This window comes from Cherax quadricarinatus, chromosome 1 (genome assembly GCF_038502225.1).
Source record: "Cherax quadricarinatus isolate ZL_2023a chromosome 1, ASM3850222v1, whole genome shotgun sequence".
Taxonomy (NCBI): domain Eukaryota; kingdom Metazoa; phylum Arthropoda; class Malacostraca; order Decapoda; family Parastacidae; genus Cherax; species Cherax quadricarinatus.
The window spans coordinates 80,735,571-80,763,004 of NC_091292.1; the positions used below are offsets into that span (position 1 = coordinate 80,735,571).

Here is a 27,434-nt window from a genome sequence, read left to right on the forward strand (position 1 = left end):
CTCCCTCCACAACATTTTTACCCACTTCAGCATTGAATTCCCCAACCACAAGTACTCTCACACTTGGTTCAAAACTCTCCACGCATTCACTCAACATTTCCCAAAATCTCTTTCCTCTACACTTCTTTTCTCCAGGTGCATATATGCTTACTATAACCCTCTTTTCACTTTCAACCTTTATTTTACTCCACATAATCCTTGAATTAATACATTTATAGTCCCTCTTTTCCTGCCATATCTTATCCTTCAACATTATTGCTACTCTTTCTTTAGCTCTAACTTTATTTGAAACCCCTGACCTAATCCCATTTATTCCTCTCCACTGAAACTCTCCCACCCTCTTCAGCTTTGTTTCACTTAAAGCCAGGACTGTAGACAGCCTGTACTGTCTGCACAGACAGCCCATGCTGTCTGCCAGCTTAGTTCATATTTCGCGCCACTCAGATGCTGCCCTCTGTAGACAGGCCTCTCGGTGGGCACGCCAGCCTGTCTGCCCTTGCCACGCTCTCACTCTGGCATCACTCTTCACTCAGTCAAGAAGTGTCCTCTCTCGTGGGATGGCCCTCCCGGGCCATGGGCACAACACACAAGCCTGTGTACCCACCACGACTTAACAATAAAGTAAGAAGCCTCCGAAGACGTATCATTTACTCCCCGCTACCAGAACACCAAATAATCCTCATTATAAATGGTGACAGCGGTGGTATCACTTGCAATTCTCGGAGAATTTCGGCAAATTTCGGCTGGATCCTGCTTGTACCTGTGTCTGGATGCTCAAAAGTGCAGACACGACATCAGGATAACTCGTTGAGAGACGGATGCTTCTTGTATGGGATGATGAAGTGAAGATGACTTCATACCTCTCCTTCCTCTCTCCGGGCAAACAACTGCTGCGACCACCACTTTCCACCATTTATAAAAAAGGATTATTTGGTGTTCTGGTAGCGGGTTGTGGAGTGAGTCATGGCAGAGACGACTGGGCAAAACATCTGGGAGTCGTAACATCATACACCAGACTGCAGTGAGCGAGCTAGCAGTCAAAGTGACATCATCTTTGTGCAGGCTGCTCACTGAAGCTTGTGACACGAGGCTGACACAGCGCCCGCCGACAGGGCTGACTGTGGCTTGACGAGTATCATTCTCTCGGCAGCTGGAGTTATAGCAGAGGTTAGTCTAAGCGTCCCCAGACTTGTTTCTCTACATATAACTGCATTCTGAAGGTCTGGAAGTGAAGTGAAACAAATCTCGATGGGAATCGTAGCAGATACGATTCTGCAGAACATCACGAGCGACGAGCATAAAAGCTTTCTGTACAAGGGGGCTCGGGCTCAGGGCTGTCTGATAGCTGTCAAACACACTGGTCACACGGGTGACTTAACACAGTGGTGCTACTCAGGTCTGGCTCAGACCTCACTGGACACACGGAAACTTTAAACACACCCGCGGTACATGCAGTACAACATGGCTTAACTAGCAAATGATGCTTTTCTGTGCATAAAACTGACTAAGACATACTAAAATGTGAGAACACTGACTGAGAGGAATTAACACACGACATATGTCTTCTCTTAGTCTTCTCGACAATATTTTAATAATTACTGAACACTCGATGGTGACATCATGTGATGTCAGGCGTGATGACGTCAGGCAGACATCTCGAGGTGACGTCAGGCAGACATCTCGAGGTGACGTCAGGCAGACATCTCGAGGTGACGTCAGGCAGACATCTCGAGGTGACGTCAGGCAGACATCTCGAGGTGACGTCAGGCAGACATCTCGAGGTGACGTCAGGCAGACATCTCGAGGTGACGTCAGGCAGACATCTCGAGGTGACGTCAGGCAGACATCGCGAGGTGACGTCAGCAGACATCGTGACTTCATGAAGTTGGCCAGCATCGTGGGTGACGTCGATGTGATGCGGGCAGCAGACCACAGCATGAGGCCTGGGACATCTGGTAACTCAGGTGGCTGGTAGATCCACGTGACATCACCCACACCCAACGTGGCGTTGTGATCCACGTGGTGTCGTGATCTACATGGCATGCTGACCTACGTGGCTTGCTGATCTACGTGGCATGCTGATCTACGTGGCATGCTGATCTACGTGGCTTGCTGATCTACATGGCATGCTGATCCACGTAGCTTCGAGTGGCCTCGGGCACTCGGATACACAGCTCTGGCAATGAATCACACGAAAAACAGCAGAAAACACAGCAGAGGGAGTGGGCAGTAGTGAGTGGTGTATGGTAGGCTGGTGAGGTGTGAGAGTACAGCAGGGCGAGGCAAGGAGCGGCCACTTCCTCCACCCACAAACACGTGGAGAACTCACACTGGACGCAGAAATCGCCACAAAACTCGCCTCTGGCTTGCTGAAACAGCTGTGCTGAGCTGAACAACAACAGCAACAACATACAAGTGACGTTGAACACGTGACATGAGAAACAGCGTGGGATAGCGTGGGGTCACTTACAATTCTCGGAGAACTTCGGCAAATTTCGGCCTGGATCCTGCTTGTACCTGTCTGGATGCTCAAAAGTGCAGACACGACATCAGGATAACTCGTTGAGACGGATGCTTCTCGTATGGGATGAAGAAGTGAAGATGACTTCATACCTCTCACAAGTACTCCCAGCTCTCTCTCGTGGGATGGCCCTGCCTGGGCCATGGGCACAAACACACAAGCCTGTGTACCCACCACAACTTAACAATAAACAAAGAAGCCTGCCGAAGAAGACGTATCATTAACCACCCGCTTACAGCCTACCAAACAATCTCGCTATAGGACATCCAGCTTCTTCTCATTCATAACATCCACAATCATCTCTCTCTCTCTTATCATTTGCACAACATCCATGCAGGAGGATTTAGACAAACTTAATACCTAGTCAGAAAAGTGGCAGATGCAGTTCAATGTAGAAAAATGTAAGGTTCTGAAGCTCGGGAGTGTCTACAACCCTAGGACTTGTAAGCTAAATAATGTAGAACTTAGCCATACAGATTGCAAAAAGGACTTGGGGGTTATGATAAGCAGCAACCTTAAACCAAGATAGCAATGCCTAAGTGTACGTAATAAAGCAAACAGATTACTGGGATTTATATCAAGAAGTGTAAGCAACAGAAGTTAAGTGGTTATATTACAGCTTTATACATCATTAGTAAGGCCTCGCCTAGATTATGCAGCTCAGTTCTGGTCTCCATATTACAAAATGGACATAAATTCATTAGAAAATGTTCAGCGTAGAATGCCTAAATTAATACATAGCATTAGAAATCTTCCTTATGAAGAAAGATTGAAGACCCTTAAATTACATTCACTTGTCTCCCCTCATTCTTCATCTAACATGACGAAGTGTATAAGTGGGAGATGGGTATTAATAAAGGGGATATTAATAAGGTCTTGAGGATATCTCTCCAAGAGAGAACCCGCAGTAATGGATTTAAATTAGACAAATTTAGATTTAGAAAGGACATAGGAAAGTATTGGTTTGGAAATAGGGTAGTTGGTGAGTGGAACAGTCTACCTAGTTGGGTTGTTGAGGCTAGGACTTCCAGTAGTTTCAAATTTAGGTTGGATAAATACACGAGTGAGAGGGGTTGGATTTGAGTGGGACTTGCATACGAGTGGATAGTTTTTTTTTTTTAACAAGTCGGCCATCTCCCACCGAGGCAGGGTGACCCAAAAAGAAAGAAAAAATCCCCAAAAAGAAAATATTTTCATCATTCAACACTTTCAGAGCTTATTTCTTGGGTAGCATTGAAAATTGGGTTGGGCAAATGTTTTGTTAGTGGGATGGATTGTAAAGGACCTGCCTAGTATGGGCCAACAGGCCTGCTGCAGTGTTCCTCTTTTCTTATGTTCTTATGTACTTCCACATCAACTTATTTACAAACAAATTCAGCCAGTGGAATTTCTTGAACTCTATAAATTTCCACATTATTTTTCTTCTATTTCTATACCTTATAAAATACTGTCTTTGCAATTACTTTGTGTGTGTTGTTTTACAACAGAACCTATTTTATATTGAAATACAGGTTAACATATCTGCCTTTATGAGTGATCAATTCTCATGACAGATTTAAGGCAGTTGTGCCCCATAGCAGTTTAATATACTAATTAGGTACCTCAGATAATGAGTCTTTAATTGCTACCTGTTGGGTCCTATAACCCTGTAACTTCCCATTTTTAGAAATACATAGTACATATTATGTAGAAAACTGATAAATTATCATTTTAATTTTTCTAATTTTTTGTGCTCTTTCTTGATTAGCCTGCCTACGAATCTACTCCTACCTCATCTCCCAAAACATTCTCAACCCCTGCCAATTTGGATTCAGGCCTAATAAAAATACTAATGATGCTATTATACACATGCTAGAACATATATACACTGCAATAGAGAAAAAAGAAGTCCCACTGGGGATCTTCATTGACTTACGTAAAGCTTTTGATACAGTTGACCATGACTTGCTCCACGTAAAATTGTCACACTATGGTATTAGAGGGCACTCCCTCAACTACCTCAAGTCTTACCTCAGCAACAGAAGCCAATATGTGTACGCAAATGGGGCAAGCTCTTCCGCACAACCAATTACAGTTGGTGTCCCACAGGGATGTGTCCTTGGCCCTCTTCTCTTTCTCCTATACATAAATGACCTACCAAATGCTTTGCAATTACTCAAACCCACACTTTTTGCAGATGACACTACATACGTCTTCTCTCACCCGAGCCCAGTCACGCTAGCCAATACTGTAAACACCGAATTACAGAAAATATCTACCTGGATGAGGACTAACAAACTTACACTAAACAATGACAAAACCTACTTCATTCAGTTTGGTAACAGAGCTACAGATGTACCTCTTAACATAACAATAAACGGATCACCTATTACAAAGCTAACAGAGGGAAAATTCTTAGGAATCCACCTCGATAATAGACTCAAATTTCATACACATATACAACAAATTTCTAAGAAAATTTCCAAGACTGTAGGCATACTATCGAAGATACGGTACTATGTTCCACAGTCAGCCCTCCTGGCCCTATATCACTCTCTTATTTACCCCTATCTCACCTATGGAATTTGTGCATGGGGCTCAACAACAATTAACCATCTCAGACCACTAATTCCCAACAAAAGGCTGCAGTTAGAATGATAACAAATTCTCACTACAGGCAACACACTCCACCAATATTCAAAACACTCAACCTACTCACCATACAAAACATCCATACTTATTATTGCATCTATTACATACGTAGAACACTTAACTCTGATATTAACCCTCCCCTCAAACATCTCCTTGCCAACCTCAACAGAACATATGACCATAACACAAGGCACAGATCACTCTTTGATGTTCCTCGTGTCCATCTCACGCTATGCAAAAACTCAATGCACATAAAAGGCCTAAAATCTGGAATTCATTACCTGTAAATATAAAAGAAACACTACCTGTTTATAAATTCAAGTCTCTTCTCAAAGATCACTTACTCAAAACCAAATAAATACTGAATAACTGAACCTTATAAATTGTATATCCTATATGTTACTCACAATTATATCACACAAATGTTAGACCTAGGACCCAATCTAACTTTATTTTTTTAAATACACTACCTAACAGAATACTCCATTCGACTGAATGTACAGCAATGCATGCAACCATATGACCTGTCTTTGTAATACTCATTTGTGCTTTATAGTTATCTGTTTACAATAATGTTTTATCACTGATTTCATCATTGCTTAGTTAATCTTAAGTTAATTTTAAGCCAGCCCGTAATGCTATGCATATAAGTGGCTTTGGCATGCTGCTCTTACCTGTATTTTTTGTACCTCTGTATGTATGCTTAAATTACTAAAAAAATTACTAAATAAAGAGGGAAATAGGGATAAAAGCTCAGTTTGGTGTAAAACAGTAACTAGTGTTACTTATCTGATATTAAGATTTCTCCAGATATAGAAGAGGGAAAATTTTGGTTAATGTTAGATTAACTAGGGGTATGAATTAATAAATTTATAGTGAAATTATCCACTTTTAGTAATGGAAGTTGCAAGTGGAGAGTATGGCGAGTTTACCTATAAGCTCACCACTGCAGTGAGGTGTGGGAAATGCGACAATCTTGGTCCAGACAACCACCTTGCGGTGAGAGCCAAGCAGCAAATTATTGGTGAGTTATTAATCTGGCTACTTTAAAGATTGTGAATATCTGTAAACTTTGTAGTAACCTATTTTGTGTGGTCATGAATAAATTGTAGAAAAAATATATTTGTTTGGTACTTTACATTGATATGAAGTGATACTAAGCATAAAGCAAATAACATAACAGTATTCAGTTCCTAAAATTAAGGTACGTAAATTATAATTGGTAATTTTTCTCCTTCATCCCTTCCCCATCAGTAGCTCTAGACGATGATGAGCACAGAGAGTCTGGGGGGGGTAGCAGTCCACTTGGAGTAACTAAGGGGGATGCGATGGTCAACATGCCCCCAGCTCGGCACTCTCTTCTTGCTTCTGAAGATGAGAGTATTGATGATATTCCTAATTCCTTTCCCACATCTGGCTGGAAGCAGTTTGTCATTCTGTTCAAGAGAACTTTCCTCTCTATTATCAGAGATGGGGTAAGTGGGTTAAGTTTTCCTGGCTCTTAATATGGCCTAGGGTAACAGTTGTATACTGTAGCAAACCTGTAGAGAGATCATAATATGCAGTCATTTTGACAAAAAATTTTAACCAGAGGATGCTTCACTGATAAACCCATACTCCTAGCTAGAGCACTTGGTACAGTACTGGTGAATATACAATAACCATTACAGATGGAGGCCCTTGGCTTGCAGCTACTGCATCACTAGCTAAGAATTTTAAAATTGCTGGGGTATGTTTACTACTAATAGATGTAAAATGGCAGAGTATTATAGGAATATCCCATGACTCTAGTTGCAACCTAAATGCAGTGACTACTGTTCATTCTCTTGAATAACACTATACTATTTTTATTTTTAATTTTTAAATCCTAGGTGGGATATACAGAAAGTACTGCAATCAGCAAATATGAAACTGGAATTTAGCTGGTTCTTTCCTGGATAATTTTTTTTATAAAGAAAAAGCACTGAAGAATCAAGGCTGAGACTGAAGTGCCAAGTGGGTAAAAACAGTCTTGTAAGCAGAGAATTTAATGTATCTAAAAAACAAGGTTGATGTTTGGTTAAGATTGATTTAAGAATTTGAAAGCTCAAATTTAACTTATAAAACACCATCCACTGGCAGAGTACTCTGCCAGTGGAGCTGTGAGACACCCCATACCATAGTTCCTACCACTAAATTACAGGTCGGCCATCACTAATCCAGCAATAAGTTATCCAATTCCATCGTAATCCGGCACTAATTTCAGCTAGCATAATTTCAAATTTCATCATTATACTGACTCAGAAATTGTGTAAATGGTTGTAAATTCACAGCAGCAAGCCAGTGAAGGAGAAGGCAGTGATGAAAATGAGGAAGATGTAGCAGAAACTCTATATTGATAGGTTAATTAAGTGTATTCTAACGTAACCACTCTGTAATCTGGCAAACTCACTAATTCGGCACACTACAGGTCCCAGTGATGCTGGATTAGTGATGGCCGACCTGTACTTAGTAACCATTTTAAAATCATTCCTCTTCATATTGCTAACTTTATTTTCAACTTGCATTCTCCCAAATTAGAATAGCTCTAAAATTGCCTCTAGCCCTTTCTTCAAACTACATTGCTAATTTATGTTTTATTCTTTTACTTCATTGCCAGGCCCCTTCCCCCAATGCAAACATTCAGTTATTCACTAAATAGTTGACTCACTATTTAGTGTTATCACACTTCAAGTAACCATCTGAACTGCAATATTTCCATCCCTCCTTCAACATGCAGGCACTAATTGCCTCCAGGAATCAAATTCATATAACAAATTTTCATGAATCCATTTATAAATGTTGCTTAGCTCGCTCGCTCACAACAGCACATAAAGCCATAAGACAAAATTGTCTTTACTCCCTCTGATCTATTGTGCTCACACTCCTGCTGGATGCTAAAGCCCTTAACACTCAAAAACCACCTTTATGCATTCCATAATTTTCTTGGACTATACATGCTCCATTCACTAAATTCCCAAACTGCCTTAACAATATTGCTTTGTTCTCTTAACCCCTTCAGGGTCCAAGGCCAAAATCTGAAGTGGTGCTCCAGTGTCCAAGAAATTTTGAAAAAAAAAAAAAAAAAAAAAATTTCTTACAGAATTAAAGAGCATATTTTTGTGAAGGTAATAAGACAAAAAAAAAATTTCTGATCAGTACTTACCGAGATACAGTGCCAAGAAGTTTGTCCAAAATGATGTGGTGGCGGCAACATCGACGAATTCCACATACGCGCATTACTTTATTTAGCGGTTTTTATAGTTTTTCTTTTCTTTTCCAATTTTTTTCTTGTCCTACTAACATTTGGGGCCTGAGAGACCAATACTGTATATAATGTATATATATAAACTCACTGTATTGAACACAATAACCGCACTAAAGTTATTATCATATTATTGTTTACCACTGTTGTTTATTACAATAAACATCCACAAATCTTGTATAATACTAATGTTCTATCATATATTTACAATCACTGGACATGGTTTTAGAACTGCTGGAGCTTGTGGAACTCCTTGAAACATGGCACCATGCACAGAGGCACCTTACATTCCTCACACATAAACCGAGTGTCTTTGCGTCTTTGTTGCCGTCGTTTTGTTTGTGCACAGATGATGCATCTCTTCTGAGCAAATTTCTTCCGAGTTGAAGGAAGCTGTATTATGAAATGATCACCTTCCCTCCTCAAACGCTTGGATATATCCTGGGTAATTCGAGGACCTTGTTGTATAGCAGGTGTTCTTACCTGGTAGTTCATTATGAGTTGTCTGACAACAGACAAACAAAATTCACCATACGGTGCTCTGTTGCCAGTCTTTATTTGGTACATATTATATGCATTGAGCATTGAAATGTCCATGAGATGGAAGAAAAGTTTCATGTACCACTTGTAACTCTTACAAACACAATCAACAAAACCAATCTGCATGTCACATTTGTCAACCAAGCGCATGTTTTGTGTATAATCAATCACTGTCACTGGTTTTCGAATACGTTCATTAGTCACTCGATCAACTTTGCCACTGTCTTGCATTTCATTACGGTGAATGGTTGTCAACAAAGTGACATCTCGTTTGTCATGCCACTGTAATGCCATGATGTCATTGGCAGTAAACACCTGCACGTCATCACCACGAGCACCTGCGTTGAGCCTGGGCATATGTTTACGATTAGAACGCATTGTGCCACACACATCTGTCTTGTTCACTCACATGAAATCACTGAGTAATGGGCTTGTGTACCAGTTATCAGTATATAATGTATGCCCTTTACCAAGATAAGGTGCCATCATGTTTCTCACTACGTCACCTGAGATACCCAATAACTTCCCGTGTATACAACAATATCCAACACCAGGCCACTGTCACAGTCACTGAGTACAAACAGTTTTATACCAAAGCGTTTCCTCTTGCTCGGTATATACTGCTTGAATGACAGTCTACCTTTGAACAAAATCAAAGACTCGTCAATTACGAGATTCTTGAATGGATAAAAGTATATGCTGAACTTTTGTTTGAGATACATGAAAACATTTCTAATCTTGTATAACCTGTCACTTCTGTCAGGCCTGGTTTTGTCAGAGAAGTGCAACATACGTAACAGTAAGATAAACCTGTTCACTGGGAAGATTTCACTGAAGACCGGGGTAGAAATTAGCTGATCTGTAGATCAGTATGCTTTTATATTATGCTTATAGACATGAGGCATAAGCATTATTGTTGCAAAAAGGAAATACATTTCTACAACAGTCGTCTCTTTTCACCTGTGTAGTCTTGACTGTGGTGATATGATCGTATTTGCCATGGTGTACTCAAAATACTTATTACTTTCCCTGACAATAGTTTCCATCAATGGCTGGTCAAAGAATAATTCAAAGAATTCCAGTTCATTGGCCGTGGTTCCAAGGGGACAAGTAGGTAGAATTCCACTTTGAGAGTCGTCAAAGTGGTGGGGCTTGGGAACAAAATTGGGATTTTGCTGCCAATCCCAGATACGGTTTGCTGGTGGATACTGGACATCATAGGATGGTTGTGCGGGTGGTTGTGGTTGTGGTGGGCTGGTGGCTGACACTCTGCTTTATCCTTGAACTGACGAGTCAGCAGCGTGGGTCCCAGCCTAGGCTGGTGAGTCAGGCATGGCGGTGCCACTACCATCACCACTACCACCATCTACTGATGCCTGTGGTCTATCCATGCCAAGTGTAGCCACATCATCCTCATTATCACTATCTAAACCTGGTGTAGGGTAGGGCCACGGGATGTACTCCGTCCCCTGGGCACAGCATAGGGTACACTACCCGAGCACATGCGGCGGCAAACATACCGACACTTCACTGGTGACTATGATTCCTCACTATCACTACTCGAATGATCGTCAAGCGCAATAAAATCACAATCCACATCACTATCATCATTACTGAAGTCAGAGGCCTGGCCACGCGAAAATATTAGTTTTCTCTTGCGTTGAGGCACAACCGACCGTGAGTCATGAGTGCCCACACCAGAGGTAGAAGGTTGAGGATCGTCAGGGTTTTCTGCACTATTATCGATATCCTGGTCATTCCTTTCGGTCACTAACTGATCAAAGCCATAGAATTCGTCTTCATTTCCACTTCCATCAGTGTCAGAACTATCAGATAGGAAGAGGAGAGTCCCAATTTTATGGGGAGCGAGAGCTGACTTGCGACGAGGCATGGTGAACAAGGGTAACTGAGCCGGCGTTCCCACAATGCTATGCGGGTGCCTAGATTTTTTGTTTATAGCGCACACCCACCACGCAGACCCGTTCTCTCACATGTAGGCCTATGAGCGCTTTCGCGCTAAATTTGATGGCGCTAGAATTTTGGCGTAGATCTATGGTTTGGACACTCAACGTGAAGCCGTAGATCTACGGGACGGACCTTGAAAGGGTTAATTATACCTCTGATAACCCCACTTTTAATTTCTGCTTGAATTCTCTACACCATATTCATAACAGACATCACTCTGACATGACATATCCATTGCCTCTATCTGCCTCCTTGCTCCAGGGTTTAAGGCACATGCCTAAATGTTTGTAATAATAATTATTATTTCTACAAATACATGTACAAGGTATACATACAGGCCTAGCTGAAATAAATGACATGTTACTACATAGAAAGCCACTTGTTATGCAGAGCATTTCGAGCAAATTAGGTCAGTTTTGTCCCAGGATGAGACCCACACCAGTCAATTAACACCCAGGTACCCATTTTCCTGATGGGGAACATAGACAACCGGTGTAAGGAAACACGCCCAATGTTTCTACCCTTGCCATGTGAAGCGAAAGCTTTAGCCACCAGGCCACGGGGCTGATAGATTCCTTGTAAGTATTTATATCAAGAAGTACTATAATACACGTGTATGTCTATCCAAAGATAATTCGGCAGCTATATACAGTACATCATAAGTAAGACTTTTTAGATGATGCAATGCAGTTCTTGTTTTAATACTACAGAATGGATATAAATACATTAGAGAATACACAGTGAAGGAATAGAGTAAATCCACTGTAAGATTTCTTTCTTATGGTTATAGAGATCCTGAATCTTGACTTGAAAGGTAAAGAATGAAGAGAGGATTAAATAATAATAATCAGAGATTTTATTATTCTTGAGCACCTGTTTTTAAAAGATATCCACACAAGTGCTAGCATACCAAACCACAAATAAAACAAAATACAGGTCTCCCTCAACATTCGCGAGGGTTAGGGGATCAAGAGCCTCGCGAATGTTGAAAAACCGTGAATGTTTGGTGCCCCAATATATTGTAGGGAAATATATTAAATACTGCTTCCTTAACTTGTTGAACCATGAATAATCATAAAATACATGAAAACATCGTAAATTGTACTAAATATATACATGTTATGCTTTAATAACGTATGTTATTTAATAACATGTATGTTAATAACATGTATGTTATTAAATACCACACTCCACCAGTCTCCACCAATGCCTCCACCACTTCCTAACCACTGCGAGTCCCTACTACCCTCCCTCTGACCACCGCAACTGGCAGCCAGCCGTCCCACCACTCAGTGTGGTGAGTGTTTTGTTTGTTCATTATTTGCTATTAAACTATAGAATAAATAATGTTAAACCCATTCATGACTGCATATTGGAATGGCTATTAGGAAAGGTATTAGACGGTGACATCATGTGTTTACTCTTGAACACAGCAAAGAGTCGAACATTTCTGCTATTGCTAATAACAATAGTAATAATAATAATAATAATAATAATAATAATAATAATAATAATAATAATAATAAATATGATATAATTGAAGAAGGAAATTGTATAAAAATGCGAGGGAGTGGTTGACACATCGTCAGTGTGACTTTGTTTATGCTGGAGTGAACATTAGTCTCCGTGCTCTTCCAAACATTTCACAATAATTCAGCGGTTGAGGCAGTGGTATTTAATAACATATATGTTACAAATAATAATAGTACATGTTATTATTAATAACATGTATTATTAACATGCATGTATTTAATAACACGTTATAAATAATAATAGTACATATTATTAATAACATGTATTATTATTAATATGTATGTTATTAATACCATTGCCTCAATCACTGCCTCTACCACTCCAGTCACAATCTACAAGCACCAAACACAATAAATTATTGTGAAATGTTTGGAAGAGCAGGGAGACTAATGTTCACTCCAGCATAAACAGTCATACTGACGATGTGTCAACCACTCCCTCGTATTTTTGTACAATTTCCTTCTTCAATTATATCATTTTGTTGTTCTTGTTGTTCTTGTTGTTCTTGTTGTTCTTGTTGTTCTTGTTGTTCTTGTTCTTGTTGTTCTTGTTGTTCTTGTTCTTGTTGTTCTTGTTCTTGTTCTTGTTCTTGTTCTTGTTGTTCTTGTTGTTCTTGTTGTTGTTGTTGTTGTTGTTGTTGTTGTTGTTGTTCTTGTTGTTGTTGTTCTTGTTGTTGTTCTTGTTCTTGTTCTTGTTGTTGTTGTTCTTGTTGTTGTTCTTGTTCTTCTTGTTGTTGTTGTTCTTGTTGTTGTTCTTGTTCTTGTTGTTGTTGTTGTTGTAGCAGAAATGTTTAATTCTTTGCAGTGTTCAAGAGTAAACACATGATGTCACCGTCTAATACCTGTCCAAATAGCCATTCCAATATGCAGTCATGAATGGGTTTACATTATTTATACTGTAGTTTAATAGCAAATAATGAACAAACAAAACACCACACTGAGTGGTGGGAGGACTGGCTGCCAGTTGCGGGGGTCGGAGGGAGGGTAGTAGGGACTCGCAGGTGGCGGAAACTTAAATATGATTTGGCGGCTGGGAATTTGGCGGTTGGGAATTCGCGAATGTGTGAAGCCCGTGAAAGTTGAAAACGTGAATGTTGAGGGAGACCTGTACTGTAAAATTGACGAACCCCCACTTAAGAGATTTCAGAAACTACAAACAAAAAATTGGCCGAACAAACATTGAACTCCTCAGACTGTGTGTGGGGGGGGGGTAGTCCATAAACTCTGAATTGATGTCCAATAGGCTTCTGAATTGATGGATGAAGTCCAGTGATTCCAATGTTTGTCTGGTATGGGCCTGTCTGTTTTCATTGTTCACCAATCCATAGGCCACCTGCTTCAGTGTGTGTGCTCACTCATACATACTCAACATTGTCTCCAATTTTCCCTGGATTTAGTGTTTCGTAGAACTTTATTAACATATTACGTTAAGTGCAATTAACCCTTTCAATGTCTATCCCATAACATTATGACTGTGATGCCAATGTCAATCTTGCAATGCTACGCCAAAATTCTAGCGGCTTCTAGTCTTGCAGGAGAATGCTGGTAGGCCTACATATGAGAGATTGGGTCTGCATGGTCAGTGTGCACAGTATAAAAAAAAGTCTGCAGCAGGCAGTGCATAATGAGAGAAAAACCGATACCATGATTTTGGTGTAAAGCAGCAATTTTGCAGTGTATTTTCATATGGTTTTTATGGTTGTATTCTCGGTTTCTTGGTCTCATTTGATAGAATGGAAGATATATTACAGAATAGAGATGATTTTGAATGGTTTACAGACTAAAAATACCTTGAAATTGAGCTCGAAGTAGCAGAAATGGTAAATTTTTGCAAATGTTCAAGTGTGAGAGTACTTGTGGTTGGGGATTTTAATGCTAAAGTGGGTAAAAATGTTGTGGAGGGAGTAGTAGGTAAATTTGGGGTGCCAGGGGTAAATGTAAATGGGGAGCCTTTAATTGAGCTATGTGTAGAAATAGATTTGGTAATAAGTAATACATATTTTATGAAAGAGACACAATACACAAATAACCCGCACATAAAAGAGAGAAGCTTACGATGACGTTTCGGTCCGACTTGGACCATTGACAAAGTCAATGAAAGAGGATAAATAAATATACAAGGTATGATGTAGCACGTAATGAAAGTTTGTTAGATTATGTATTGGTGGATAAAAGGTTGATGGGTAGGCTCCAGGATGTACATGTTTATAGAGGGGCAACTGATATATCGGATCATTTAGTTGTAGGTCCAGTTAGAGTAAGAGGTAGATGGGACAAGAGGAAGGTGACAACAAATAGGAGGGAAGTGAAAGTGTATAAACTAAGGGAGGAGGAAGTTTGGGCGAGATATAATCGACTATTGGCAGAAAGGTGGGCTAGTGCAAAGATGAGTAGTAGGGGGGTTGAAGAGGGTTGGATGAGTTTTAAAAATGCAGTATTAGAATGTGGGGCAGAAGTTTGTGGTTATAGGAGGGTGGGGGCAGGAGGAAAGAGGAGTGATTGGTGGAATGATGAAGTAAAGGGTGTGATAAAAGAGAAAAAGTTAGCTTATGAGAGGTTTTTACAAAGCAGAAGTGTTATAAGAAGAGCAGAGTATATGGAGAGTAAAAGAAAGGTGAAGAGAGTGGTGAGAGAGTGCAAAAGGAGAGCAGATGATAGAGTGGGAGAGGCACTGTCAAGAAATTTTAATGAAAATAAGAAAATTTTTGGAGTTAAACAAGTTAAGAAAGCCTAGGGCACGTATGGATTTGTCAGTTAAAAACAGAGTAGGGGAGTTAGTAGATGGGGAGAGGGAGGTATTAGGTAGATGGCGAGAATATTTTGAGGAACTTTTAAATGTTGAGGAAGAAAGGGAGGCGGTAATTTCATGCACTGGCCAGGGAGGTATACCATCTTTTAGGAGTGAAGAAGAGCAGGATGCAAGTGTTGGGGAGGTGCGTGAGGCATTATGTAGAATGAAAGGGGGTAAAGCAGCTGGAACTGATGGGATGACAGAAATGTTAAAAGCAGGGGGGGGATAGTGTTGGAGTGGTTGGCACTTTTGTTTAATAAATATATGAAAGAGGGGAAGGTACCTAGGGATTGGCGGAGAGCATGTATAGTCCCTTTATGTGAAGGGAAGGGGGACAAAAGAGATTGTAAAAATTATAGAGGAATAAGTTTACTGAGTATACCAGGAAAAGTGTACAGTAGGGTTATTATTGAAAGAATTAAGAGGCAAGACAGAATGTAGGATTGGGGATGAGCAAGGAGGTTTCAGAGTGGGTAGGGGATGTGTAGATCGTGTTTACATTGAAGCATATATGTGAACAGTATTTAGATAAAGGTAGGGAAGTTTTTATTGCATTTATGGATTTAGAAAAGGCATATGATAGTGGATAGGGGAGCAATGTGGCAGATGTTGCAAGTATATGGAATAGGTGGTAAGTTAATAAATGCTGTAAAGAGTTTTTATGAGAATAGTGAGGCTCAGGTTAGGGTGTGTAGAAGAGAGGGAGACTACTTCCTGGTAAAAGTAGGTCTTAGACAGGGATGTGTAATGTCACGATGGTTGTTTAATATATTTATAGATGGGGATGTAAAAGAAGTAAATGCTAGGGTGTTCGGGAGAGGGGTGGGATTAAATTATGGGGAATCAAATACAAAATGGGAATTGACAGTTACTTTTTGATGATACTGTGCTTATGGGAGATTTTAAGGAAAAATTGCAAAGGTTAGTGGATGAGTTTGGGAGTGTCTGTAAAGGTAGAAAGTTGAAAGTGAACATAGAAAAGAGTAAGGTGATAAGGGTATCAAATGATTTAGATAAAGAAAAATTTGATATCAAATTGGGGAGGAGGAGTACGGAAGAAGTAAATGTTTTCAGATACTTGGGAGTTGACGTGTCGGCGGATGGATTTATGAAGGATGAGGTTAATCATAGAATTGATGAGGGAAAAAAGGCGAGTGGTGCATTGAGGTATATGTGGAGTCAAAAAATGTTATCTATGGAGGCAAAGAAGGGAATGTATGAAAGTATAGTAGTACCAACACTCTTATATGGGTGTGAAGCTTGGGTGGTAAATGCAGCAGCGAGAAGACGGTTGGAGGCAGTGGAGATGTCCTGTCTAAGGAGGGGTTTTGGGATATTAGCAGTTTGGAGGGATATGTTGTGTATCTTTATATGTGTATGCTTCTAAACTGTTGTGTTCTGAGCACCTCTGCAAAAACAGTGATTATGTGTGAGTGATGGGAAAGTGTTGTATGATGATGAAAGTACGTATTTTCTTTTTGGGGAATTTTTCTTTTTGGGTCACCCTGCCTCAGTGGGAGACGGCCGACTTGTTAAAAAAAAAAAAAAAAAAAACCCTATTCAGTTCAATTCAAAGTTTATTCTCTATAAAGATTACAATGTTGAATTTACAGAATTTGGTTGTTGTGTGGTTTACATGTAGTTAAATAATGGTTACAGAATGTACCACTAGAACACCTAGCATGGCTAGGCATTTTGGGAAGACTTAGTTTAATTCTTTATTTTAAAATATTACAAATTATGAGGTAAGTTGGTATTATGGCTAAGTGACTAAATACTAGTTTGTGAGTTTAACAATGTGAATGCTTTTGTTTTGGCACAGTACATAGTTTCAGTATTGGAGTATCATAGGATTCATTATTTTAAGATTGAGATTAATATTTCTGTTTATGGTCAAATGGGTGAGTGAGTGCAAGTGTGAACCACCAGGTGGTATTCGTGTAGTTAGTTGATGGGGTTTATCAGGGAGATAAGATGTTTTCTAATGGTAGTTTTGAAGGTGATGAATGTGTCTGCAGTTCTAGAGTTCTCAGGTAGGGTGTTCCAGATTTTAGGGCCTTTGACATACATTGAATTTTTGTAAAGGTTTAGTCGGACATGGGGAATGTCGTAGAGATGTTTGTGTCTGGTGTTATGCCTGTGGGTTCTGTCACAACTATCAAGAAAGCGTTTTAGGTCAAGGTTGATATTGGAGTTTAAGGTCCTGTAGATGTAGATTGCACAGTAGTAAGTGTGGATGTACTGAACAGGGAGTAAGTTTAGATCTATGAAGAGTGGGGGGGTGTGTTGCCAGGGATGGGATTTAGTGATTATTCTTACTGCAGCTTTTTGTTGGGTTATTATTGGCTTTAGGTGTGTTGCTGCAGTTGATCCCCAAGCACAAATAGCATAGGTGAGGAATGGATAAATGAGTGAGTGGTATAGTGTGAGAAGGGCATTTTGCGGCACGTAGTATCGTATCTTGGAGAGGATCCCAACTGTTTTGGATACTTTTTTGGTTATGTGTTGGATATGGGTGCTGAAATTCAGGTTGTTGTCAAGGTATAGGCCTAGGAATTTGCCCTCATTATGTCTGGTAATTAGAGTGTTGTCGATCTTAATGTTAATTTGTGCATCTCCTGCTCTGCTACCAAACATAATATAGTAGGTTTTGTCAGTGTTAAGCGTAAGTTTATTGGCTGTCATCCAAGTTGATATTTTGATAAGCTCCTCGTTAACAATGGTGCTGAGGGTGGCAAGATTAGGGTGAGAGATGACATAAGTCGTGTCGTCAGCAAAGAGAATGGGTTTCAGGTGTTGGGATACGTTTGGAAGATCATTGATGTATATGAGGAAGAGCAGGGGACCAAGGACACTTCCCTGCGGAACTCCAGTATCAAGTGGCCGTGTTGTTGATGCTGTGTCTTTAATGGTAACATACTGATACCTATTAGTAAGGTAAGATTTGAAATAAGCAAGCGCATGGCCTCTTATACCGTAATGGTCAAGTTTGTGGAGTAGGATGTCGTGGTCTACTGTGTCAAAAGCTTTTCTTAGGTCAATAAAAATTCCTAGTGGATATTCCTTATTTTCCAATGCTGTGTAAAGCAGATCTAGCATTTTTATGATTGCATCATTAGTGCTTTTATTTTTCCTAAATCCAAATTGGCAGGGGTTGAGTATGTTTTGTGCTGTTATAAATGAATAGTATAGTCTCCTGTGCACGAGTTTCTCAAAGATTTTGGATAGCAATGGTAAGTTTGATATTGGCCTATAGTTGTTTAAGTCTGTAGGGTCACCACCTTTATGTATTGGTGTAACCCTTGCCATCTTGAGGAGTTTCGGGAAGGTGCTAGTTTCTAGTGACTTGTTAAAAAGTAATGAAATAGCATGCGAAAGGATATGGGCCGCTCGCTTGTACAGTAATGGTGGGACACTAGCCAGATTCCCCGAGTTGTTTTTAAGTGACTTTATAATCTCGGTGACTTCCGAGGGCTCAGTTGGTGCAAGATAGAAGGAATTTGGGAAATTCCCATCTAGGTAGTCCCCAGCATGGGCATTAGTATGTGGGATTTTATTGGCGAGATTAGATCCTATGGTTGAGAAGTCGTTTATCTTGTTAGCTGTGTCAGTGGGATGTAGTGGTGTTTCATTAGGTTTAGTTAGGACAATATTCTTGTTTTTTTTAAGTTTGTGGGTTCCTAGAATCTGAGTGTTTTCCAGGTCTTTTTTATATCTCCTCTTGTGTCAGTGAATCTACTGGAGTAGTATAGTTGTTTGGCTTTCTTTATTACTTTGGTGAGAACTGATGAATAGTGTTTAAGAATATCTTTGTGTATTAAGCCCTGTCTATATTGCTTTTCATATTGGTGTTTCTTATCAATGGATTTCAGAATGGTGCTGGTTAGCCATGGGCAACCAAGCCGTTTGTTTGTGATCTGTTTCGTTTTTATAGGACAATGTTTGTTGTATAGTCTAAGTAATTTGTTAAGAAAAATGTCTGTCCAGTCATCAATACCATTGGCCTTGGAGAATTCTGTAGGCCAGTCAACAATCTCTAGGTCAGTTGTGAACTTCCTTATTGAGGCCTCGTCATGGAGTCTAAATGAGACTTTGTTGTATTCAAGTGGTGGTTTATTAATGTTTGTCAGGAGGAAGGTAGGGTAGTGGTCTGTAGTGCTGTGATTATCCCTGATTTAAGGGGGGCTAGTATATTGGTCCATATGTGGTCTATTATGGTTGCACTTGTCTCAGTGAGCCTGGTTGGTTCAGTTATTGTTGGTATGAGAAGTGTGTTGTTCATATTGTTGATGAAATCAGTTACAGGCTGATCATCTAGTAAGCCAAGGTTGATGTTGAAGTCTCCAGCTAAGAGGTGGTGGTGCTTATTCATTTGTCTGTTTGTTATTAGTGACTTCAATTTCTCACTGAAATTTGGGATGTTTGTGTGAGGTATCCGGTAAATGGCACCGATTGTTATAGGTGTCTTAAGGTTTTTTACAGTAAAATTAGCAAAAATGTATTCCCGATATTCATCACTAAAGCAAGTGGTGCTAATACAAGATAATTGGTTAGAGTAATAGATTGCAATACCACCCCCAACTTGGTTTGGTCTGCAGTTGTGAATTGCTGTGTATCCTGGTAGAGGGTAGATATCTATTGTCCTGCTTAAGCCAGGTCTCAGTAAGAATAATGCAGGAGAAGGGTGTCTTTAGTGATTCAAGGAGTGCCAGGAGGTCATCATAGTGTTTGCTTAAGGACATCATGATGTAGTTAAGTACTGATAGGCTTTTAGCATTGTTTAGGATAGTGCTGGCTTGTGATGCTGTGTAATAAAGGCAGTTACTTTCCAATAGGTTTTGATTGGGTGTCAGATTATGGAAGTTTAGATCAGGGTCAACGTGATCAATCATCATCTAGGTTTAAATTTTGGTTATTTATATCCTGAGTTATGTGTTGAGTTCTAGTACTGATATCTGTAGTGGTGGGAAGCTTGGATAAGTATATAGCTAGAGTATTTTGGTCATATAGAGTATAGTCACTACTACACATAATGAAGTTAATGTTGTCTGTGTTGTGCTGGAATGAACTAAAGTACAACTAGGTATAAACTAGTAATATAAAAATACAAATTTAAAATAGAACAAGACTCTCACTTGTAATTGCACTAAGGTCTAATATAATGACTTTTGTGGAATCTGTTTTGAGCTAGAATGAGCTATAGTACAACTAGATTTAATCTAATAATATAAAAATACAAATTAAAATAGCACCAGTCTCTCACTAGTAATTGCAATATGGTCTAATATAATGAATTTGGTATTGACTATAGTACAACTGAGTTTAATCTAATAATATAAAAAAGGCACAAGACTCTCAATTGTAATTGCACTAAGGTGTTATATAAGTTGTTTACAAGAATTAGAGTATAACTAGATTTAAATTGACAAGATAAAATATACAAGTTAAGGTAGCAAAAGAATAAAAAAAGTAGAAAAAAAAAGATATATGAGGTAGTTGGTACTAGTTAGCAAAAGATAGTTAAGGGCCTTGAACAATAATATAATTGAAATATACACTAATTGCACACACAATATAGTCACTAAGATATGAAAACAATCTTAGAGTAGGAATTATAATATAAACTTATAAAAATACAAATTGAAATGGTACTTGCAATTGCACTAGTCTGGTATAGGTTGTTGACAAGATCAAGAGTATAACTAATTTAAATTGACAAAATAAAATTCACAATTAAAGTACCAAAAGAATAATAGTAAAAAATAACAATGGTAATGTCTTGGTTATAATATGATAGTAAGATGGTAGACAGGTACACAGGTACAAAGGATAATATAAAGGTTGGACTTGAATATACAAACTTGAAAATTTGGCAACAAAATGTTATGGGAAGTATAAAATAATGTTTAATGTACAAAAGTAAAATTGACTGGTAGTAAATATGGTGTTTAATAAAATTTTAGTAAGTAATAATGATTACAAAAAAAAGTGAAAAAGTAATGTTTATTTCATTCAATATTGCACTGGTAGTTATACTAGAGGTTATATGGCAGTACAAGGTAATTAAGAGTACTCTAAGATAGTAAATGTGGTATTAAAACAGGTAAAGGTAATCAGTCAAGTAATGGTTATTAAATGTCAAAAATGTTAAGAGTAAATTGAAATTATAGTAAAAATGATAATTATTAATTTTAGTAAGTAATATCAATTGATAGTATTTAAAAAAATATGAGGTAGTAATATGGACAGAGAAAGTATCAATTCAGCTAATGTTTAAGCAAACAATAGTAAATAAGAAAATTACATAAGGTGACTTATGCTTACTAGTAAAATCACAAAATGAGGTAGTTGATTATTTAATTACTAAGAGATTGTACAATGAAATTTGAACAATAATGGAGCAAAACATACACTACACTACGTAGGCTTTTAAGTTGGACATTGTTTAGTTATTCTCTGTAAGGTTAGTATCCCTGAGAAATCGTGATAGATCATTCTCGTTTGTGATTGTGTACAGTTGACCTACATTTGTTTTCCTAACAAGAATTTTCCCATCCCGTGTGAAGCATTGGTGTATTGTGTCGTTATTCTCCCGCTTAAGTTTTCTGACTCTATACAGGAGGTTCTGACGTTTTTTGGTAAGACACTCGTTTATGTATACCTCTTTCTTTACTTTAATAGATGTAATAATTAAGTCTTTTTTCCTGTCATGTGAGTGGAATCTTAGCATAACACTTTTTCTACCATGGGATCCTAGTAACCTGGCTTCTTTTATTTCAGACTCTGGTACAGTAACACTTGTTTGGTCCTTTATGATCTGCAGAGTAAATTCTTTACTGTTTGTTTGGTTCATATCACTGGGAAAAAGTGGACTGTTTACTATTACTGCGTCCGATAGTTTATCTTGTTCAGTTTTATCTTCTTGGAGAGTAAAGTAGTCACTGAACTGGTTATCTAAGTTGTTCTTCCATTCTTTTACTGCTTCTTCAACCTTTGTATTAAGAGATATTATTTGTTGGGTATGGCTATCTATGACTGCTTGGATGGTCTTGTCACAGTTAGTCATTCCTGGTGTTGATAACTTTTGTTCAAGACTGAGGATTTTGTTCTCGAGTTGTCATCCTGGTGTCTTGTTTTGTTAGCGTCTCTCGAAGATTCATATTTTCAATAACTAAGTTGGAGATGCATGTCTTTAGGGTATCTGGATCGTTGGTCATACCTGAGAGACTACTTGGTAGGTTGAATCCGGGGAAGAGAGGGGAGGATGGGCTGGTGGCAGCCATGTTTGTTGTTGTTGTTGTGGTGGTGTCGCCTTGAGCGGTGGCGAGAGGGGTGGTTGCTGGGCCGGCGTCCTCCTGGCTACACTTGTTGAATAGTTGATTTTTCGGTGTTTTCTTGCTGGCCTTGGTGCTGTTTCCTCTTAGATTGTGCCTCATAATACTACAGGAATTGTTGTAGTTAAGAAGAAGTTGTAGTTATACAAAGCTTAGGGTTACGTTGTTCGGCTGGCAGCGGGGTGTTGCTTTCGGTTTGTGGGCAGTCTTCCTTTGATCTCTATTATTTTCGATTTGTAGGTTTCACTGTTGGTAATCTTTGGTCATTCTGGGTGCTACGTTGGGTAGTGCAGTTTTGCTTGTAACTAGGTCATCATAGGAGCATTGGTAGCTCTGATAGTTGGAGAAAAGTACGGAGCTTGGAAGTCGCTGCTGCCGCTGCCGGCAATAAATGACAGCAATAATATTGACGAAGACTTCAGAACTTTTTAACATAAAACCCAAAACCTCTATAACACGCATTGTCATATCAAAACTAAGCATATCACAGAAAAGAGACTAAACAGCCCATGGCTAACAAATAGTATCCTCAACTCCATTGATTAAAAGCACTAACTTGAAAAGACTGTCCAGATTAGGCCTGATTACTAGAGAACTGGCTAAATGATACACATCAGTACTCGCAAAACTAATGAGAAAATCAAAGCAAACGTATTACGAAAATAGATTTATTGAAATAAAAGGTGATATGGAAAGTACCTGGCAAACCCCCTCCAAAATTTTGGGCTGTAGAAAACTGTTAGGAAACAGAGATAAATTTAACTAAACCAGCTGAACCTCATATACAGCCTATAGACACGACCAACAAATTTAACATCTTCACTACTGTAGGATCAAAGCTAGTAAGTAAAATTCTTATCTCAAATACCCAGCCGAAAGACTACCTCACTGGCAACTACCCAACTACTCTATATCTAGTTCCAACTAATTCTACTGAAGTCTCGCTTGTCATTAAATCATTAAAAAACAAAGCAGGAAATCTAGATAATTTGCCACTATTCATGTATAAAAAAGCTGCACATGTGCTGTCACCCATTATTGCAACAATGTTTAACAAATCTTTCGCATTCTCAGCTTTCCCATCTATATTCAAGACAGCAAAGGTTACTCCAATCCGCAAAGGAGGTGATCCAACTGAATTAAACAACTATAGGCCTATATCAAACTTGCCCTTACTTTTTAAAATATTCAAAATAATACACAAATGACTTTACTCCTACCTTATATTCAACAACATACTTAACCCCTGCCAGTTTAGGTTTAGACCCCCCAAAAAAGTACAAATGATGCTATTCTACAAATGCTTGAACTCGTATATACAACCCTCTATAAAAATGAATAACCTCTGGGCCTCTTCATTGACCTATGAAAAGCATTTGATACAGTCGACCACAGTCTCCTGCACTTAAAACTAAATCATTACGGCATCAGAGGACATTCCCTTGATTACCTAAAATCTTACCTTAGACACCAGTATGTACAGTAGGGGCCCCACTTATAGGGCAGGTTAGGTTTCAGGCTACTGCTGTAAAGCAGAAATCGCCGGAAAGTGGAACACTCCTTTTTTCCACTTATAAATGCATATAAATGCTAGATAAGCTCACACTAACATATATTGAGTTAGCAATAGAACTAGGCATTAAAAACAATAAAAAAGTAAAATACACATATAGTTCACTCATTACTTTAAAATATTTGCAGTCTTAATCTACGGTGAGATGAGTAATATTTATTGTAAGAAATCAAGTGTGGTATCTATGGTAGCCAGCCAGGCTACCATACCAGGCCTCACCCACACACATTCTATGACATTAAAGCATCCCAGAGTGATAAAATGCATATACAGTTCACTCATTACTTACCTTAAAATATTTTTAGTCTTAATGTAGGGTCAAAGGTGAGTAAACAAGATAAAACGAATAAAAGAGAGAGAATGCGAGAGAGAGAGAATGCGAGAGAGAGAGAATGCGAGAGAGAGAGAATGCGAGAGAGAGAGAATGCGAGAGAGAGAGAATGCGAGAGAGAGAGAATGCGAGAGAGAGAGAATGCGAGAGAGAGAGAATGCGAGAGAGAGAGAATGCGAGAGAGAGAGAATGCGAGAGAGAGAGAGAGAATGCGAGAGAGAGAGAGAGAATGCGAGAGAGAGAGAGAGAATGCGAGAGAGAGAGAGAGAATGCGAGAGAGAGAGAGAGAGAATGCGAGAGAGAGAGAGAGAGAATGCGAGAGAGAGAGAGAGAGAGAATGCGAGAGAGAGAGAGAGAATGCGAGAGAGAGAGAGAGAGAATGCGAGAGAGAGAGAGAGAGAATGCGAGAGAGAGAGAGAGAGAATGCGAGAGAGAGAGAGAGAGAAAGAGAGAGAGAGAGAATGCGAGAGAGAGAGAGAGAGAATGCGAGAGAGAGAGAGAGAGAATGCGAGAGAGAGAGAGAGAGAATGCGAGAGAGAGAGAGAGAATGCGAGAGAGAGAGAATGCGAGAGAGAGAGAATGCGAGAGAGAGAATGCGAGAGAGAGAGAATGCGAGAGAGAGAGAGAGAATGCGAGAGAGAGAGAGAGAGAATGCGAGAGAGAGAGAGAATGCGAGAGAGAGAGAGAGAGAGAGAGAGAATGCGAGAGAGAGAGAGAGAGAGAGAGAGAATGCGAGAGAGAGAGAGAGAGAATGCGAGAGAGAGAGAGAGAGAATGCGAGAGAGAGAGAGAGAGAATGCGAGAGAGAGAGAGAGAGAGAATGCGAGAGAGAGAGAGAGAGAATGCGAGAGAGAGAGAGAGAGAGAGAGAGAGAGAATGCGAGAGAGAGAGAGAGAATGCGAGAGAGAGAGAATGCGAGAGAGAGAATGCGAGAGAGAGAGAGAGAATGCGAGAGAGAGAGAGAGAGAATGCGAGAGAGAGAGAGAGAGAATGCGAGAGAGAGAGAGAGAGAGAGAGAGAATGCGAGAGAGAGAGAGAGAGAGAGAGAGAGAGAGAGAGAATGCGAGAGAGAGAGAGAGAGAATGCGAGAGAGAGAGAGAGAGAATGCGAGAGAGAGAGAGAGAGAATGCGAGAGAGAGAGAGAGAGAGAATGCGAGAGAGAGAGAGAGAGAGAGAATGCGAGAGAGAGAATGCGAGAGAGAGAGAGAATGCGAGAGAGAGAGAGAATGCGAGAGAGAGAGAGAATGCGAGAGAGAGAGAGAGAGAGAGAGAGAGAGAGAGAGAGAGAGAGAGAGAGAATGCGAGAGAGAGAGAGAATGCGAGAGAGAGAGAGAGAGAGAGAGAGAGAGAGAGAGAGATTGCGAGAGAGAGAGAATGCGAGAGAGAGAGAGAGAGAGAATGCGAGAGAGAGAGAGAGAGAGAGAGAAAGAATGAAAGTGAAAGCCTTCACTGGACACATCCTTAATCTGCAACAAGAACACATTCCTCACCGGCAATGTGTGACAAAGCCTACAGATCAGCCTTGGTTTGGCTTTCGTTGTAGAGAGGCTGCTACTGCTAAGTACAAAGCATGGCGAAGGTATAAGAGACATCCTACCACCTATAACAGGAACTTGCACATGCAAGCCTGTAGGCATATGGGTGATGTTCAAAAGTGGGCCATTGCTAAATGGGAGGTGGACACTAAAAGAAAGTTAGCATCAGGTAGGGTAGGCTCCAAAACCTGGTGGTCCCTGGTCAAGGACAGACAAGGTTATCTGCCTGATGAACTTATTCCACCTCTAAATCGACAGGATGGGACCACCTCTACTAGTAGTCAAGAGAAGGCGGACCTCTTTGCTGAACACTTTGCTACCAAAATGCAAGTTCCTGATCCAGCAAGGGACCCTCCTTGGCTAGCTGCAAGAACTGTGTCAAAACTGTCAGTGGTGACAATAAGGCAGGAGGAGGTGCATTTCCTTCTTAAATCACTTGACCAAGAAAAGGCTGTGGGCCCAGACAAGTTGAGCCCAAGATTGTTGAGAAGATGTGCAGACCAGCTAGCAGCACCTCTAACTCGCATCTTTCAGCACTGCCTAGTACAGTGTAAATGGCCCTCTCCATGGAAAGAGGCAAATGTAGTCCCTGTTCACAAAAAGCAGAGCAGAGCAGAGCAGAAATCAGCAACTACAGACCAGTGTCACTCCTGTCAATCACTGGTAAGATCCTTGAGACAATAATCTCAAGACAAATGACAGATTTTTTTGACTACCACTCACTACTTTGTGATCGTCAATATGGCTTCAGGAAAGGTTACTCTGCTGCTGATCTGTTGTTAAACCTCTCCACTAAGTGGCACCAGTCACTGGATGAATCCAAAGTCAGCTGTGTGGTAGCACTGGACATTGCTGGCGCTTTCGACCGGGTGTGGCACCAGGGCCTCTTAGCAAAACTTCAAGCACTGGGAATTGCAGGCTCTACGCTATGTCTCCTCAGTGGTTACCTTCATGGTAGATCTCTAAGTGAAGTCCTCAATGGAACGGAATCAGCAAGGCATCCTATTGGGGCAAGCGTTCCACAAGGAAGTGTGCTGGGTCCACTGTTATGAAATGTCTACTTCAACGACCTTCTTCATCTCATCCCAGAATCACATGCATATGCAGACGACTGTACACTGACATTCACTTATCCAAGAGAAGAAATGCCAGGTGCTCTAAGCTACATCAATCACCAGCTGAGAGCTATATCAGCTTGGGGAAATAGATGGCAAGTAACATTTGCACCTGAGAAAACGCAAATGATGATCGTCTCTAGGCACCATGATGGTAATGCTGGTGCAGTAGTAAGGATGAATGGGACGATGTTGGCACCTGGAGAAGAAGTTGATATCCTTGGGGTGAAATTTGACTCCAAACTAACCATGAAGAACCATGTTGTAAATCTTGCAAACAAGGC

General features: G+C 39.9%; 1 protein-coding gene and 1 long non-coding RNA gene across 5 annotated transcripts in view; one reads left to right on the forward strand and one right to left on the reverse strand.

Annotated features, from left to right (window-relative positions):
• LOC128705244 (ATP-binding cassette sub-family G member 1-like) overlaps positions 1-6,672 on the forward strand; it is a 138,126-nt gene extending 131,454 nt beyond the window's left edge. For 3 of the 4 annotated variants that reach the window (XM_070083125.1, XM_070083133.1, XM_070083113.1), the window contains exons 7-8: positions 6,048-6,176; positions 6,407-6,672. In XM_070083125.1, coding sequence (XP_069939226.1) covers positions 6,048-6,176; positions 6,407-6,657 — 380 coding nt within the window. In that variant the 3' untranslated portion in view covers positions 6,658-6,672. The remainder of the gene's footprint in view (positions 1-6,047; positions 6,177-6,406) is intronic. The other variant, XM_070083120.1, reaches the window with a different exon arrangement.
• LOC138852455 (uncharacterized) overlaps positions 1-27,434 on the reverse strand; it is a 385,253-nt gene that overhangs the window by 154,447 nt on the left and 203,372 nt on the right. The gene's annotated exons all lie outside the window — the stretch shown is intronic.